Source organism: Triturus cristatus, chromosome 11 (genome assembly GCF_964204655.1).
Source record: "Triturus cristatus chromosome 11, aTriCri1.1, whole genome shotgun sequence".
Classification (NCBI taxonomy): Eukaryota; Metazoa; Chordata; class Amphibia; order Caudata; family Salamandridae; genus Triturus; species Triturus cristatus.
In genome coordinates this window covers 738,014,029-738,032,570 of record NC_140594.1, presented here as the reverse complement: position 1 = coordinate 738,032,570, position 18,542 = coordinate 738,014,029, and the positions used below count along the sequence as shown (strand labels likewise).

Sequence of the window (18,542 nt, the reverse complement as noted above, 5' to 3'; positions counted from 1 at the left end):
AGGAAAAAGTAGGTGATAGAGAAAACTACACCCCAAATGAACAGGAAATCGATAGCATAATATTACAAAGTGCTGTATGTGGTAACTGAAAATAATGTATAAAAATGCAAGTTATGACGATGTACCTGGCGTCTCTAGCACTTCCTTCTTTTTAGAATTCGCTTTGGCATTGATGTCACAGGTAATGTGATAAAAAGAAAACAAAATGTGATGTTTCTCGTGGAGGTGGGTGGGAAGCTCAATTTTTACCTGAAAGATAAATATAACACCACACATTAGTCAGGTTTATTGAATAAGAATGAGCAGCTGGAGTGGAGAGAAACTAGTAATACATAGCGTTGTTCCATATTTATTTATAAAAGGTTATGCTGCATATCATTTATTGCAAACCATTTCACCTTTGCCTTTTGTCAAAAAGGAGCGAAATTTTTCAGACATTGATAGTTAAATCAATGTGTTGGTTTCCACTAAAATAGGCATTTCAAGTCCAACGTAACATATCTACATAAATATTGGTCCTTTTTTTAGCCTACTTGTATTGTTGTAAGCCTGTCACCAGTGCTTAGTTTGAGCCTGTGGTTTCGGGTGCTCAGCACCATCACTTAATCATCAACACAGGGGCTTAGCACTTAATCATCAACACAGGGGCTTTGCATGAGCACTGGTTAAGGACACATTCATTTATGGGGAGATTAAGCATTTTGCCCAGAATCACAGGATGTTGAACTGACACCAAGACTCAAATCTGGTTCTGTAGCTACAAAGTATGCAGCTCTGGCCATTACTCCACATCCTCTCCCCACTTTCATTGTTAGCAGTTGGTTCTGTTTTAGGTGACGCTAACAGGAGAAATGGGCTGGTGCAACCTGCCTCCTGACGAGAGGGCCAGAACTTATTTTTTTTATAAATTAACCCCTGCCAGTCGCCAAAGCCACCCAAGCAAGAATTGGCAATTTGAGGGAACAACATCATGCTTACATCGGCACCAACAAGGAGGGCAACTCCGTTGTCATGATGATGCTCTAAATGCCTGTGCATACTACAGCTTCTATGAAGCACTATTGCATAAAGGGTATATGACTGAGCCAGTGCCTGATTTCTAAAAAACATAAGTGCCAGCCCCCTCATCAGGAGGACACAACAGCTTGCACCACCCATTGCCCCTGCAAGCGCTGCCAATGACAGTACCCACACAACTACTAAGCACAACACTGCTACAAGTATGACTTTTCAGATTGTTCAAGACCCCCAAATCTATAAGAATGGCTTGGGCGGCAGGTATTAGTTATTTTTTAATGTATATTGAATTAATAAACAACTTTTCTGCTCATCTTTTAATTGCACAAACAGCCCACCGTGTGGCAACTGTCATAAGTGCCGGTGTTGACAATTAAGTGCCGGTGCCGAGCACCAGAATTCACTGGCTTGAATTAGGCACTGGACTGAGCCAACCGTTTCTTTTTTGTCAAACTTTGCTGTGCACCATGACTTTTCCACATTGGAGCCTGTGTTACACCTTTGCATTTCAAGGCTGTCTGTTGCTTCATTTGCCATGAATTTGCAAAGTCACAGGACCAGACTTGTCACCGTATATGCCAAGCACTATGGGGCTTATTTATTAAAGCCCTGCATCACATTTGCACCACGTAAAGTGGCACATGTGTGATGCAGGGTTCTTATAAGGATTTATGAGCCCATGCAAAACTACCCTGAGATCCTTTGTTTGCCCTAATAATTTATGAGTAAGGCAATGCAGCGCAAATCGCTGAGTCCCCTTACTCTGCCCCTGGGAGGCTTTCCATGGGCGTTACTGTGGGTTTGCCATGCAACACCCATGGAATTTGACATTGCCCCAGATTTACCTAAACATGTTAACCTGGAGAAGCGCGAAATCCGTACGCCTCCCGAAGTGAGGCATAACGAGGAGAAATATATTTATTTCCCATGTTTTACTCCTTCCATGTGTGCAGCATTCTGCAGCAAACATGGAAAGAGGAAAACGCCTCTTAGGGTTGTTTTTGTGCGGGATGGTGCCTCTTCCTACACAAAATCAATCCTGCCTTAAACGGAGGCACCCCTGAACCTTCGTGCAAGGGTGCCTACGTTTGCGTTAGGCTGCTTAAACGACACCAGCGCAGGCAGAAAGCACAGGAATGCATTGCATTGCTTAAATACGGTGCATTCCTGCCCTTTCACTTTGGTGTAGGGCAGAGCAGCAAGGTGCCTTACTGCGCTGCCCTACGCCAAAATGCAATAGATGAGACCCTATATCTGTTACGTGCGGCCATTTTGAAATCAGGACTAACACCCTTTGCTTGTCGGGGACTCACATTTCCACTGCTAGTCTTGGACTATCTTCAGAGCACAAAAAGGCAACATGGATGCAAGCAATGCTCATTAGCGACACGAACACCACAGTTCCGGAGGATTGGTAAATTTACCACGGTGCTTTGTAACAGTGATATGTACACTCACCATAAAGAGAAGTCTATCGGTGAAACCCATGCCCTTGTCATACCAGACGCCAATTCTACATTTTATGTCACATTCTTAAATGAAACAGTACATTGGAACATAGATATTGTTCAGTGATAACCACACACATATGATATATCCTTATATATGTATATATCTCTATATATAAATATATATGATATATGTTTGTAAGTGAAGAAGTGTAGTTTTGATACAGTAATTCCTCTGACACTGCAATAAACCGGTTGCCACATTCCTGCCATCTTGGTGCAGCTGTCTTCATTTCTGGATTAATACACAGTGTCAACGTCAATTAACAGAACAGTACTAGAGTAAAGCCTGATAAATTTGAAAAATCAGACGAATTTCAAGCGCTCGGAATGAAATGTTAATATCTGATGTGCCAATAGAAATGCTGAAGGACTTAGAGGCCTCTGAGGTCTATAGTCGCCCTTCTTTCTTCCTATAGTGTCCAATACCAATAATGATTTCAAGGCTGATGTGTAATGCGCCGTCAACAAATACGTCCTAAATGTTTGCATTTGTGGTATCACATTAATGCTTCCTCAAACAAATATATTATAGTGTATTTCATGAATGTTGTTATCCTACACTGTGATTAACGTGAGAGGAACATGGCAAACCAGAGTTCCTGAAAATTCTGCAAATAAATGACATGCTTTGTCTTTGATCTTCCCTGCGGAAGCGGCTCCTTAACTCTATTCACTACGAGGATTCCTTTTCACGAAAATAAGTGGAGTACGCTTGTGACCATCACCGCCACCAATACAGCCTCCGGATTGGTTTTCAACCTACCATTCACTTCAGGTACCGCTGGAGCAGGTAACAAAGGACTAGCTGGGGCTCGTAAGCAGATGAATGAGAACTCAGCCCCGGCAGAGCGGGCGACTCTAGAACTTCGTGGTATCCTGCCACCATCTGTGTCCCACCACATGCCCGGTCCCGGTGCAGCTCCTGGCTTTCCACACAGCTCTCCTGCCGCCGCCGCAGCAACACTTCTTCGCAGCCGCAGAGCGCAGGACTACAGCCCCCAGGAGCCCTAGCGGCGGAAGTCCGCTTTCGTAACAATCGCGCACGGAGGCGCATAAATTCGAACTCAGCCCCCGCATCGCGGGACGCGCGCGGGCGGCGCCGGGCTAAGCCCGGGCAAAGGGCGGGCCGTCTGTGGCCGTCAGGGGCCAGAGGAGGCCGGGCCGGGCCACCCCTTTTCCCGGTAACTGTAGGACACCTGTAAATAATCAATGCTGATTGTGACCCTGATCATCTAGAGACTTGGCATAATCCACATCATTCGAGACTCTACCAACAGAAAAGATACTTATGTTGGGTTTGTTTCTTGGGAAATCCGAGACAAGGGGTGGAGGGGTCAAACACGTATTCATCCTATTCATCCTAGTGAATGTGAGGCAGGGTGGGGGTGATAAAATAGATTTAAGGCAAATATAGAGGTATCGTTAAGTAGCGGTGGGAAGCATGACAGCCAAAGCAGTAACACGCTCACTAAGAGCAAAGCGTAGCACCAACGAGACTTCTCTAGTACACAAAGATGACATAAGCCCCGTATTCCCCGCCATTACGCAGCCTACAGCCATTGATCGCATGCTCAAAAGAGCGCTAGGGGTTGTGTCGAGTGAAATTGAGCGCACAGAGAGGCGCTTGTCTCTAACCCCAGATCCTGATCTTCTTCTAGTCACTCAACAGCAGGACCAGGAGGTTGTGTTAATCTCACCCGCTTTCCCTCCAGAGACCAGTGAGAGGGATATCTCATGTGCCCAACCTATTACCGTTAGAAATAAGGAGGACTCAGGCCACACCAAACGTGTTACTCCACAAAGAAAAAAGAAATGCGGTCAAAAAAAGCGCAAGATTATAAATCGCTCATCCACCTATCTTAACTCCCCCAGCAGAAATAATAGTGGGATAGAGCGAGCTATACAGACATCTTCGCAAGCAGATCCCCCAATTTGGTTATCCAAAATCATGTCAGACCTAGAGGCCCAGATAGAAACAATTATCATTAATCAGTTGAAGACGGTGACAAGTAGGCTGGATAAAATTCTAAACGAACTAAAGAACAGGGAGTTAAAAGGTAGCTCACTAGGGGCTCCAAGTAATCCTACTAGTATCCTAGATTCCAACTTAGCAAATCAAAGGGCGAATAACACCAGTGACATAAGGAACAGGCAAATTACATCTGCACAGATCCACGATGTCCCGGCCCCCCATACACAAGTGCTTAGGAATCATAACCCCAGTGAGAGCAGACCGCATCTCAATTGTGACCTGGGTGTACTACAATTGGATAAACAATCCCTACCCCCTGCTGATCACAAATTAAATACAGTAAACCACGAAGACAGGTCTATTTTAACACACAACGTTAAGAGACTCCCCACCATAAATCTTCCCCCAGAGTCGTGCCCGCTGGTCGTAGTTTTTGCTGGGGTTCCAGAATTAAAAGAGGATCAGAGTGAATCACACCAGGAGCTAAAAAATAAACTCATCTACTGGCTGACCCAAAACAGACCAATATCCACTAATCAGGATGGGGAAATTCTCCTGGTTAGACGAGTGAATTGGATAGGGACCAGACCCAAAAATATTGAAGGAAACTGCATTATTGCTAACTTCAGGGACAGGGGGGTGGTTGAGCACATTCTAAGACAGGGACCACCTGGACTCACGAGTGGCATAAGGCCTTTGTCACTGAGCTATTTTTATTTGAGGCAGCAGGTTCCTAATGGGGGAAAGCACAACATATGGAGACGCGTGGAGGGACGAAATCTTAGTTCTAATGGGGCCCCAAATCAAACACGACATGTGCCAGGGATCTGGGAAAGAGGACACCCATGCTGGGCAAATAGGTTCTCCCCACTAAGGTCGCTAGAAGAGATTGACTGACTACCCATCCCACATTCCCCTATAGTTCAGGTTGACATGGATCACATTAAACTCGATCTGATTGATTCATTAGAAGGAACCTTATCCACATATCGCCTGACCAAAGAAGAGGGACAGCCATCTCTAGGGATGGGTAGGTGCAGGACACTGTAGACTCCCTTGCTGGGGGTTGCTTACAAACACCTTAGGTACTGGAATCACAACCCTAGATTTAACACAGCAGGATAGGGAACTGCAGGAATTACCTCCCAGGAATAAAGGGGGGTGGGCCAACACTCCTCAAGGCACGGTAGAGGCAGGGCCGGTTACTATTGAGAATGTGGGCCTGAAAATTATATCTTGGAACATAGCAGGTATTATAGGGAAATTCGATAACAAGGACTGGCGCCAATATATGGCCCATTTTGATATAATCTGCCTACAAGAAACCTGGGCAATGGACAATACTCATCTCCATATGGCTGGTTATAAATGTTTTTTCACACCTGCACAAAAAACTTCTTCAGGTAGGGCTAAGGGCGGCTTGATAATATATGTAGACCTAAATATAGAAGGTAAACGGTCTCACGTGGACTGGTTCGCATGGAACATCCAGGCCCTGAGGTACAGGAACAAAGGGTTTGGGCTTGTTTTGTTCAATGTGTACAATACCAGTCTCCCTGAAAATGATACCACTATTTTGAGTCAACTAGACGTTAAGTTGAAACAAGAACTCGCTCCCGCCCATGGAGCCCCGGCCCCTTTGACACTAGTGATGGGTGATCTGAACTGCCATTTATGCCCGCGATTGTTCCCGATTAGCGTGAACTGGTCAAATTGCCCAATAGAGAAAGGTCCTCATTTCAACCACTCCTTAGGCGGTATAGAATTGGGCAAGCTCATGTATTCCCACGACCTGGAACACACAATTGATATGATTCCTCTGGGACCGGATGACACACTCCCCCCTACTTTTAAAGGGAAAGGGTGCTCGTCATTTATAGATTATATCTTTGCCTCTAGAGGTTTAAAAAACCGAATCACTAAAGTAGGAATCGAGTGGAGCCCATTTAGCGACCACAACCCCTTGGTTATGGAGCTTTTGTATCAGGCTAAACAAAAGAACAAGCCAGTTGAGGGTACCCTTGAAAGCGTGACGGCCCAAGGTAGAAGACTAAAGTGGGCAAAATTAGATGGGGATAGATTTTATCGGTCCCTGATGGAAAGAGGCAAGCCACTCATTGATGAGTGTTTAGACCTCTCTGTGGCAGGGGCTCGTTTAATAAACGTGTTTGGACAAATAACCAGTTTGGTGGATGGGCTATTGTTGACCAAGGCCCCTAAGAAAATTCACCCTAACTCTCCGAGATGGTTTGACGGGGGTTGCACACGCGCTTTGAAGGAACTAAAATTAGCATTGAGCAGTATACCTAGGGACCCAGTAACAGTTAACATATGCAGGCTAACATATAGGAAAGAGCTAAAAAGAAGGAAAGTAACACTGCAGGGGGAAGCATGGGCGGCCTTGAGGGAGGCCTCGGAAAAAAGGGATATTACAGAATTTTGGAGATTAATAAATTCCCCTTGTTTTCAAGATAATAACGCCCCTGAGGTCGCATCAAATATCCTCCCGGATCAGTGGATAGCGCATTTTGAGGGTCTGTATAACCACGGGGAGAAAGACAGGACAAAGGAGAGGGGGGTGATCATGCAGAACAAGACGTTGGTATTCTCCCTGGAAGAGATTAGGTTGGGTATTGAGGGACTCACTAAAAATAAAGCCCCGGGCCCAGATGGGACCCCCCCGGACTTGTTTTTGAGTCACGTGGAATTATGGGTCCCTATTATAACCAGAGTAATAAACGCGGCCACTAGGGTTGGATTGCCTAGGTCTTGCTCCTCGGTCATTATTGTACCCATTTTTAAAAAAGGCAACAGGTGCGACCCTCAATGTTACCGCCCTATCTCCTTGATAGATGTTACAGCCAAAATCCTGGGAAGAGTAATCCTGAATCGACTTACAGAGTGGGCCGAGGATAATAACATCATTTCAGATTTTCAGTATGGTTTTCGGTCCGGTAGGTCTACCAGCGACCAATGCCTGAACTTATACATGTTGGTCGCAAAGTATACTAAAACTAGCAACGAAGCCATGTATTTGGGGTTCATGGACCTGGCCGTTGCATTCGACCATGTCAACAGGAATAAGTTATGGGCAATGATGGACCATCTTGGAATTGACCCAGGGATCATCTGCACTCTGAGGGAATTGCATAGAGAGACCTCCGCCAGGGTACGCTTTAACAAGGACGGGGGGTTGACTGACTAATTTAGCTGTACTAGTGGCGTGAGGCAGGGATGTATTTTAGCTCCTTTTTTATTTTCACTATATATTAACAATTTGGAACAATCTCTTAATACCTTAACAACAGATTGCCCAAGGGTGGGGACACGAAACATCCCGGTGCTGCTGTATGCAGACGATGCGGTTCTCCTGGCTCGAACCCCTAAAAGCCTGCAGATTTTAATTGACGGGTTCGTTAAATTCATGGAGGCGCTAGATCTGTCTGTCAACTTAAAAAAAATCATATGTAATGACAGCAGGCCACAAACCACGGACTAGCTTTACCTACAGAATTGGCAGCCATACATTAGAAAGGGTGCAATCGTTCTCATACCTAGGTGTGCTCTTTGATGAGTCACTAAAATTCACACCTCTCGCTCAGGAAAGGTGTGCCAAACTGGTGGCATCATCTGGGGCCATTTCAGGTTACGGGAGGAGAGTCGGCCGCTGGTGTCCAGAACAAACAATGAACCTTTATAGCTCAATGTGTTGCCCAAAAACTATGTATGGTTCAGAAGTATGGGGATTTATAAATCTGGATGGACTACAAAGGGAAGAAAATAAAATACTCCGCTCAGTACTGAAAGTCCCCAATTCTACACCAGCTCTTATAGTCCACAAAGAACTAGGGAGACCCTACTTAGAAGACTTGATAAAATTTAGACCAATCCTGGCCTGGCTCAAAATATGGTCGAACCCGGAAGCAGCACTAAGCAGGTTGATCATACAAGATTGCCTTGGTAGAGATAAACACTTGAATATCCCATGGCTCACTTACGTTAAGATTAGCCTGGAAAGTATGGGTTGCCAAGAGCTGTACTTAAATCCCTCACTGATCACTGCTCAAGATAAGCTTAACCTGAAGAGAATTCACACGGAATCAAGAGTAGCGGGCAGACTTACAATAGAAGGGAGTAAACTAACAGTGAGCACCCACAGCAGGCTTGAAACCACTGAAGGGATGGAACCATATCTTTGTGTCTTGTATAATGCCCAAGAAAGGTTTTTAATGTCATGTTTTAGGCTCAATTTTTTACCTTATTTATTAGCTGACCCAGCTGGTTTTAGTCACTCAATTGAGCAGAAGGGTGCCTGCGGCTGCGACAATAGGTCTCCGCAGGACACCCTTCATTTTGTACTCTTATGTTCAATATACGCAATCCCACGACGCAGATTCCTAAAAGATATTTAAAAAAGGCTAGATTCACCCGAGCCAAAGAGGCCCTGACCTTTTTACAAAGGGCTAGTGACCCGCTAACATTGTGTGCGGTGATAAGTTTTTTGAAATTTGCACTTAGACTCCGGGTAACTAGAGGCCAGTATCAATCATGAATTTTGTAGACTCCTCAACTTGTCAGTCTGATTAAGCGGTTATGAAGGTTCTACTATGACTAATGAATTATTGTATGTATATAGATTTGTCAATGTTCTGTATATTTATATAATATTGTTTTAATTGTATACATGTGCACTCTTTTATGATGGTTTTTAACCACCGAATAAAGAACTATTGATTGATTGACATGACAATTACGCATCTATTTTATACATGTGTATAACAAAGCGCATGGTGGTGCTCCACACTTGTGGAACACTTAGCAACACCAAACGCAGTTGGCAGGCTGTACTTCCTTCACTCCGTGTACACTAAACAATAACTGCAAAATGACATACAAAACCTGCATTACAAAAAAGCAACCTGAAAACGAGAGCACTGTCTCTTTCTCAAAGGAAAAAAACGCAGTAGGTATGGATTTATTGCAGGAAAGCAGCTCCAAGAAAGAAAGCTGAAAGTTACAGAGTGACATAGGCGGAAGGAAAGAGCTCAACAACTCTTGAATTCACTCTCATTTACAATATAGAATGCAGCATATAGGAGGCAAATGTGGCTAATCAATATATTTCTTTAAATTTAACACAAACGAACATCTTGCTTTTCTGTAATGATTAATATTGCTGTTTTGCAGCTTGTAAGCAAGATATGCAACAAGTTAGCTAATTTTATGGTATTAAACTTATCAATTTGAGTAGGATGAGAGGCGTGATTGGCCTCTCCCGAATTTAAACGTGTGGTTCATTAGTGATACATGGAAGTCAAAGGCAAGCACTTAACTCCATGCGATTAATCCCTCCCAGGGGCAAGTTCTCCCCCTTTGTGCCCTGCCTCCCAAACTGCGTCCCTCTCCCTAATAATCATTTTAGTGACAACATGATATAGTGCATAGAAAAGCTGCAGTTTATTAAATATGGTTTGTTCATCTCGCAAATTTTGGTTGGGTATTCATAAACATCCATGTTATTTTCACAATGTGCATTGTCCTCTAACATTTGTTGTTGCTCCTTTATCCTTGTTCAAGGTGCCCCTTTAAGCAAGGCCTCTGTGTTTGTGGTTCCAGGCTTCCCTTGCTACCAAATTTGTGGGCATCCGTTAAGGCACTCGCCTGCTCCTTAGTTCCCCTGCCCTGTTGCATTCCAAGGACCCTGTGTGAGCATCTCATCTACCATATCTGTGGCTGTGTGCTGCCATTAGCTCCCTCAGTGCCGTGCCGTGCCGTGAGGCATCCCAAGGACACTGTGTGAGCTGCTCATCTACCTAACATAATTTTCCCCTTTTGACATTTTTTCTTGAGTTGCTCCTCCCTCCCCTTCGACCTTGCGGCTGCAACTCCCGCTTCCATGTGGTGAGGGTGGGCGGGGATTCTGATTCTTCTTGGGGGTTCATGTGCCTAACTGGGGATTGAAACCCCTTTTTGAACCCCCAGCCACTTGCCACCTTCTTCCATGATTGGGTGGCTAGCGGTGGGCTTGAGGGCCGATCAATCCAGTGCCCCCTTTTTGCTGGCCTGCTGGGGGAGGGTTCCTGCCGTCTGGAGGCATTTGACACGGGCCCCTACAGGGTCCAGCTTAGCCACTCCAGCCCGCGTTTCTTTCCAGCTGTATGGTAAACTGAGCTGTGCAAGTCAGTACATTCACAAAGCTTATAACTTTGCAAAGCAATGGAGTAAAGGGAACACACTGCCTGTCTGAGCCAAACACAGACAAACTGTTCAGCTGTAACAGTTATATAGACATGATAGGGCCTGAAATAGGGGTTTGTAACTATTTTAGTATCATATTCTACCACCAACCTTTTAACATGGGCATTGTCAAAGCTGCTTCCCGAAATCTTCATTACTCTAAGCAATGCATTACACATGGTTTTGGAGGAGGCATTGGTAGTGGGGAAGGTAACTGTGGCCATTTCACACTTGAGGCCTGACAAATACATTTAAAAAGCCCACTGCCCCAAATATTTAAGAAAAAGGCCTAAATGAGTGATGATTGACAATAGTCACCTATGAACTGCAGTTCAAGCACTCGTAATCATACAGCCAAGAAACCAAAGCATATGGTGAGAAAGTAGCATTCCTCTGGACAGGGCCAGCTCTCACTCAAGGTGACTGATTACAAACTAGGAGGACAGAATTGAAGCAGTCTTGTATGCATTCATTATGTTTCTTCTGATTATGACATTATTTGTTTTTTCCTCACCCGCTTTTACCGCATGTGGGAGAGCCAAACTCGATTTTTCTAGCGGGTAATTCCAGTCGGTCACACAAGGCTTTGGTTGCAGCAGGAGCCAAGCCCCATTACGCACTTTGGGGCATATTTACAAGTCCCTATTGCCACAGGTACTGTGGCGATAAACTCTTCGCCTTATTTACGAGGCGACATTAAGACACTTAACATGGCTTAAAGCTGCTTGGAAACAAGGCTCCCTTTCATGCTACACTTAGCGTGAAAGGGGCGTGTAATGGGTGTTGCGGTGGGCGTTCCGCCGCAACACCCATTGGCATTTGCATTTGCATTGGCGCAAAGCAGCTAGATTTAGTACCAGTGCTCCGGGAAACGCAGGGGTGCACCACATTCTTGTAAATACGGCGCATCCCTGCATTCTCAGAATAGGGGCGCTTGGCGTTAGCAATGTTTGCTTAATGCCACGCTTCGGCATTCCCTTGTGAATATGCCCCTTTGTTTCTAGCAGTGCGGAGAACACAATGCTTCTGCCTGCAGACAAAAAGCTACCCCTTCCCTCCTCCACTGCCCTCACCCCTCTCTCCATCTCCCACCCCTCCAACAGGTGCGCAAATACATTTACCGTCTGCCCACCGCTAGTGGTAAATGTATGCAGTATAACTACTTGTAGTGAAAATTCCATGTGGTTTTTGCAACTGGAAAAAAAAAACAGTCCCAAATATTCTTTTTGAATTCCCTGGGTTTGTACTTGTAATGGCATGATTTTAGGGTGTTTTTACCAGGCAATAAGAGTAAAAGTTGCATGCAAATTTACTACGGCCCCATGCAGCCCCAGTACTGTGCGACACAAAATCAAGGCCTTTGTGTTTAAAGAATTGGTAACAATAAATGTTACGTAGAGTTGCACTGTCTGCCAGAACTAAAAATATGTAGCCTTAATTTTAGACTGAATTAGCGTGGTACAAACTTTCCATAATGAAAAGGGAAGACATACAAACCATATGGTTTCTCCTCAAGTAAGCGGCAGCATCACACTTCAGACTGTCGCCCTCTGCAGCACCCTTTAAGTGGCACAAGAGCATTGCGCCTACGAAACATAGCATTTTAATATATTGGCTGTTCGAACTGTAGGACCACATAACAACCCCTACTGCTAGATATGGGTAGGCGATCCATTGGCGATATAGCAAGGTTATGCCCTCTGCTCTTCTGGGCTCTCATTAGGCGGATCCCAGAGCTCCTATCGTGTGGCGAAGCCCTATCTGAGGTCATACGATAGACAAATGCAATGAAGTAGGCAGGATCTCCATTGTCAGGAAATAGATGTCAGCACCAGGGCTCCAAGCACATTGGGACAAGCAGGACCCACCTAGGAAAGAAGGGATCAAACGTCTCTACTGGGAATGGGTGGATCAACAAGAATCCTGCAAACCAAACTTGGGGAGACTAACTGCAGAATTTTATCTACACAAACAGTCCAGATATGTAGAGCCCTTTTTAGACAAAATCCAGGTCCCTCGGGACAGGATGTTATACATCCATTTTAGATTTGGCACACTCTCTGTCTGTGAGACAAGCAACTCAACATCGAAAGATTGTCCACGCTGCAGGGCCACGGTAGAAAGCATTGTCCATGTCATGTTCGTCTGCCAGGCATAAACCACGCCGAGTATGAAATGGCTAAAACTGATCTGGCAGCAGCTGGGCACACAGGACTACCGGGTTGCCACGCGCATACTTAGATCAGATCACCGACCACTCTTTGCATTCAGCATGGCCAAATTCTTAAGCCATGCGTGACTTTTTAGACAAAAGATCCAGTCAGGAACGCTGCAGCACCTTGTGGCATGAGGACTACATGCAGCTTTCGTAGGACTCGTAGGCTGGTACTTCATGTTTTATATATAGGTTATGCACGTGCACTTTATTGCATTTAATCTCGCTATGGTGGTTCCGCAAGGAGGGTTGGAAATGTTAACCCCTTCTATGCCACGCCCTTTCCCCCTCCTGTGCTGGGCGTTACATTAGTGGGTGGGGTTCATGACGAGATAGTCTCGTCATGGGCACAGCGCGACCGTGCTCCATGACGAGACTATCCCGTCATGGGCACTGAAGAGGTTAAATAAAGCTCGCTGGGGATTGTAACATGGGTGTATATGAAGAAGCACTAGATTAGGAAGCATTGTAACGCTTTCTCCTCTCCATCTGTTTTCAGTATGTTTTTATTGTCATGTTGTATTATTTGCTTTATCGCCTATCTGTCAACTTGCATACTCTATCTTGGCTGTTGTCGGCTACTGGTTGGATTGCCCACACAAATTTATTTGCAAATGTGCAGCTGTATGTATGGCTTACTTTTTACTTTTGGTAATCGATATTGTGTTTTTATATCTTTTATGACATGAGCTGTCGAAATAAAGCTTATACAACAACAACAACCAACTAGGCACCAGACTCTATATCACAGGCCATAAATATAATTAGTCACTCCAGTGGTATAACACGCACACACGGCAACCAGCCGTGGCCGTGCAGGTAAGAGTGGTGGGGCCCGGTGAGGGGGGGTTTCTACAGACGATGACAAGGGAAAATTAAATAAAGTTTTAATTTTCCCTCGTCATTGTCCGCCGATATCCCCCCTCACCGGGCTCCACCGCTCTTACCTGCATGGGCGCGCTGCTGAAGGCAACCACACAATTTGAGGGAAAGCACATCACTAAATGGAAGCTAAGCTTTCTTTCACGATCAACAGCTGCATCCCAAAACTCTGCCATCCAGGGTGAGAGCTATTAATGATGACAAAATGTGTTAATAAAGTGCTTAAGACTGCTCTTCTACTGTTTGTAAGCACTATAAATAACAGATGTTAAGAAACTCAATTTACAGACCTTAGAAGGAAGATCGGAGTGCCATCTTGTTGAGAAATTGTAGGTCATGAGTCAACCACTTCAACATGTTAGATTTGAGTTCTGTTATTTTTGGAACTGTTTGAATGGCTTGCAGAAGCCTCTGATATACTGAAGTCGAGAGCTATCACAGGCTCCTGTGTGTTCCTTGAGGGTACCTTTATCCCAGCTAGGACGCATCTGTGCCTCGACCTCGCCAGCTGATTTCCGCTCCCATAGAAATACAGCATAGCACAATAACAACAGCCCTGAGGGAAATGAAAGTAGACCAACACATCACATCATAACAGCTGTAGGGAGGCAGCATGAAACCTGAATCAATTATCAGGAACTCCCTTGGCTGCTCTCTCTTGCTTTCCAATATTTAGCCAGTTTACGAGAGTGACAGCATTAGCCAGCAGAACTGAACTATACGGATTTTTCAAGAGAATTGTTTCTTGTGTGTATTTTCGGAGGAATTCTGACTAAACGGATATGCAATATCTATTGACATTTTTCTACTCTAAGTTATATGCTGTTTTCAGAAGTGCTCACGTTTCATTGTGGCGGCTTCAGGGCACTTTGGTATGAGGACAGCTTCGCTGAACTCGCTTCTGAACAATCTTAACTCATATATTTAAGTTTGGGAAAGGAAAGTTTGAAATCCCGACCAATAACAACTTATGGTGCAGAATGTTCACTCGCTCGAATCTCCAAGTTGAATTCTTGGGTTTGCATCTTGCAATGTAGTTGTCACCAGTGATGTGGGCGGGAGACAATGACATCTTGGAAGAGTTGTTACCTTCATTATAAGGCCCTCGGTTGTAGGGAGGTGGGTGGCCTGCCAGGCCACTGACCATTTAAACACTGTGGGGTTTATTTAGAGTATGGTGGACAGGGTTCTCTGTTGCTAGTTACCTTGTCCAACAAACTTCCTCATTCAGAGACCAGTGGACATCAGCTTTCCAGAGTCGGAGTCCCTGTTTGCTCCATCGACAGAAAGCTACCAACAAAGGCCCTACGGAGTAGAGGCTGTTGGAGTAAATCCACCACATCGCCCACTCTCTTAGGGTGGACTGCCTAATGCCTGCATGTCAACGTAAGAGATTACAAAAAATAACAACCTCCACATCCTGTGAATAAACTCCCAGGGTGTGGCGTTATTTAGTCGTTCATTTTTTGTAAAAAAAAAAAAAAACTCTCTCATCAGGGGTTTGTTTTTGATAAACAAGTTTTTTTACAGGTTTGGTGGACAGCAGTCAAACCCGTCAGTGGCCATCCACTAAACTTTTGTACCTTAACAGGAACCAACATGATGGTGGTTCCAATCATGGTACAGACTATACATTTGGCGAACAGAAGTCTCTCAAGGTGGTGGACCTAATATCCTCGGGGCTAGAGAATGTAAAGCACCATAGCCATACATGCTTTTATAATGTTCCACTATGTAAAGGTACAGAGTAAGGTTAGTATTTCCCCAATAATTAAAGCATTACAGGCATGCTTGTTTTCATAATGCCCACATGTGTGTAAAGTCAGTGGCAGCTGGTGACTTTCGAAAATGGAGAGGCATGCATATTGCATTTGCTGCTATATGGTTCACTTAATTAATATAATAAAAATAATCAGCTTACCGTGACAATCTTTTTCTTCACTTACCCACGGTCCAACTCTTTAAAATCCACCCATACCAGGTGACGTGAAAGCTCATGGAAACTACGGAACACCCATCCCAGCCAATGCAAGCACTGCTCTCATGCTGTTTATAATAGTAAACAGCATGAGAGCAGTGCGAAGAATGGCTGGGACAGAAGAACACAGAGCTCCATCCGAGACTCACCCTGTCTCCCTGACAGCGTTGATTGGGGAAGCCGGACCTGCAAATGCTGGGCTGGCCACAATAAAAATACCGGTCAATCACACATGCACAATTCAGTTACACAGCCCCAGCTGCTCGCCCCTCAACCACGCCTATGAGTACGCCTCCTACCTGCTGGGAAAGACAGCTCATTCATGGCTCTGTGGAGGACGAACAAATAAATGGCATGCTATGCATTATGGAGAAAAGTAATGGGCTTGAGAACATAAGAGTGTGTGTGGTATTTTATGGCTCACAGGCAAAGGGGTCAACTCTTTTATGCCCATATGGATAAACAGCCCCTGTGTAAAGTACCAGAACAGACCAGGCTGGCTGATGTCTCAGCAAAAAACGCCCAGCCAGGCCACTTTCCCCTGGTGGAAGAACGCACCAACCTGAACTTAATCATCCTTCTAAAAAACCTCAGAAATCTGAGCTGGAAAAATCCTGGACCCAATCTTCACCTCCTCCAGCAACACCACTGTTGACAAGCCATCTCCAATCAGCTGGACGGGGCATGGTCAGTTTCTAAAGACCCGTCCTACAACAATGCCAACCCACCACAACGGGACCTGCCCCCCGTAGCTGCAAAAACATTAGTATTTGGGCAAAATATTGAGTTGTAAAGATCGGGAGACAGAAATATTGAAAACAAAATATAGTAATACAAAAATAATGTGATGCAGAAACATCGCTGTTAAGAATATCATTTTTTACAGGGAAGTAATATCGTTGTTAAGAATATTGCAGTTGTTAATATCATTTCCAATAATATAGTTATAAAAAGTATTGTTTTTTAATGAATTTAATGTGTTTTAGTTCATATGTTAACTTTATGTGTTATTGTTTGTGCAATTGTTAAAAATATTTTTAAATATAGTTTGTAATTTCAAGTGACTTTTAATTTTTAATTTAATTGCTAATAGTAATGTATTGTGCCCTGGTTTGTAGGGGTATAGGGTGGCAAATGTATTAAGTCATAATTAATGAACCATTAATTGTTAATTTATTTGATTATTAAATATGTAAATTGTGTAATTCTTATATCTTTTACTTATATTTTAGATATGGGTTGCTGGGTTTGTAGGGGTATAGGGTGGGAAGTAAGTTAAGTAATAATAATTTAACAATTAAATATGAATTTATTGTTAATTATTCAATTGATTGTTAATTTTGTAAATTGTGTAATAATTATAATTTTTTATATATTTTAGGTGTGGTCTGCTCGGACTGTAGGGACATAGGGTGGGGGGAAAACTTAGTTATTATTAATTAGCAATTAATTGATTTTTTAATAATTATTTCATTGATTATTAATTATGTAAATTGTGTCATAACTTTATATTTTAGTTATATTTGAGGTGTGGGATGTTGGGTTTGTAGGGATACAGAGTGGGAAGTTAAGTAATAATTAATCAACTATTAATTATTTAATTGATAATTAGTTATGTACATTATGGAATACCTTTTTAATTTAAATTATATTTTAGTTGTGGGTTGTTAGGTTTCAAGGGGTATAGGGTGAGATGTTGATTAATTAATAGTTAACAAATCATTATTCATTGTTAATTAGCTAATTGATTATCAATTATGTAAATAATGGTATACTTATCTATTTTGGTTACATTTTAAGAGTGGGCTGCTAGGTTTGTAGGGGTATAGTGTGGGAAGTTAATTAAGTAATAAATAAATCACACATTTATTGTAATTGATAATTAAGTATTAGATTGTTTAATAATCATGTAAATTGCGTAATTGTTTTTTATTTGATATATATATATATATATATTACCTACTGGCGGTCGCCAGTACAGGAAAAATATAGTTAGGACCTATTTTCCATAGGAAATCCGCAACATTCTATTTGGAATAAATTTGGCGCCGATTGACGAATCTTCGCGAAATTTTCAAACCTCTTGGCCAGCTCCAGTCCGCTCCTATCCTGAAAGTTTCACAGTGATTCGTCAAGCGGGGGCTGAGAAAAAAGGGGGGTCCCAACACGTTTTCCCCCATGCAATTTCCCATAGGACCTTTAGCCGCAGCTACATCCCGAACTGCTGAACGGAATTACACCAAATTTGGCAAAGAGGTAATCCTTAGTTCAGACTCATGCCTTTTGCTTAAATGGTGTAAATCCGTTCAGTAGTTCCAGAGAAAATGACAGTTAAATGTACATATATATCTATGGCCTCGGAGGATCCGCGCACCATCCCGATCACAGCTGAATTTTAATTGGCTGCCAACACACTGAATCAGGAAGTGTTGGCAGCCATCTTGTGCCTCAGCAGAACTGAGTCACAAGAAACCCGCCAAAAAACGTCGCAAAACGCGAAAATGGGGCAGGGTAGAAACACCCTGACCCCCTAGGCCTGCTCAGGGGGTCCCACAAGGATCCCTAAGGCCCAAAAATGTTTTTTTTGGTTTTTTTTTTTAAACGGGAGGATGCGCGCAGGATGTGGCTTAACGGTTAGAGCGTACGACCTCGAAGCTTGGTAACCAGGTTCGAGTTTCTGCGGCTCAACCTCTTGTGATTCTGGGCAAATCACTTCATCTCCCCACGCCT

At 43.7% G+C, this 18,542-nt stretch overlaps 1 protein-coding gene across 8 annotated transcripts in view; it reads right to left on the bottom strand.

Moving 5' to 3' along the window:
- Nucleotides 1-18,542, bottom strand: part of DOCK10 (dedicator of cytokinesis 10) — a 1,791,775-nt gene that overhangs the window by 590,345 nt on the left and 1,182,888 nt on the right. For all 8 annotated transcript variants that reach the window (XM_085634396.1, XM_085634392.1, XM_085634394.1 and 5 more), the window contains exon 20: nt 126-249. In XM_085634396.1, the coding sequence (XP_085490522.1) occupies nt 126-249 (124 nt within the window). The remainder of the gene's footprint in view (nt 1-125; nt 250-18,542) is intronic.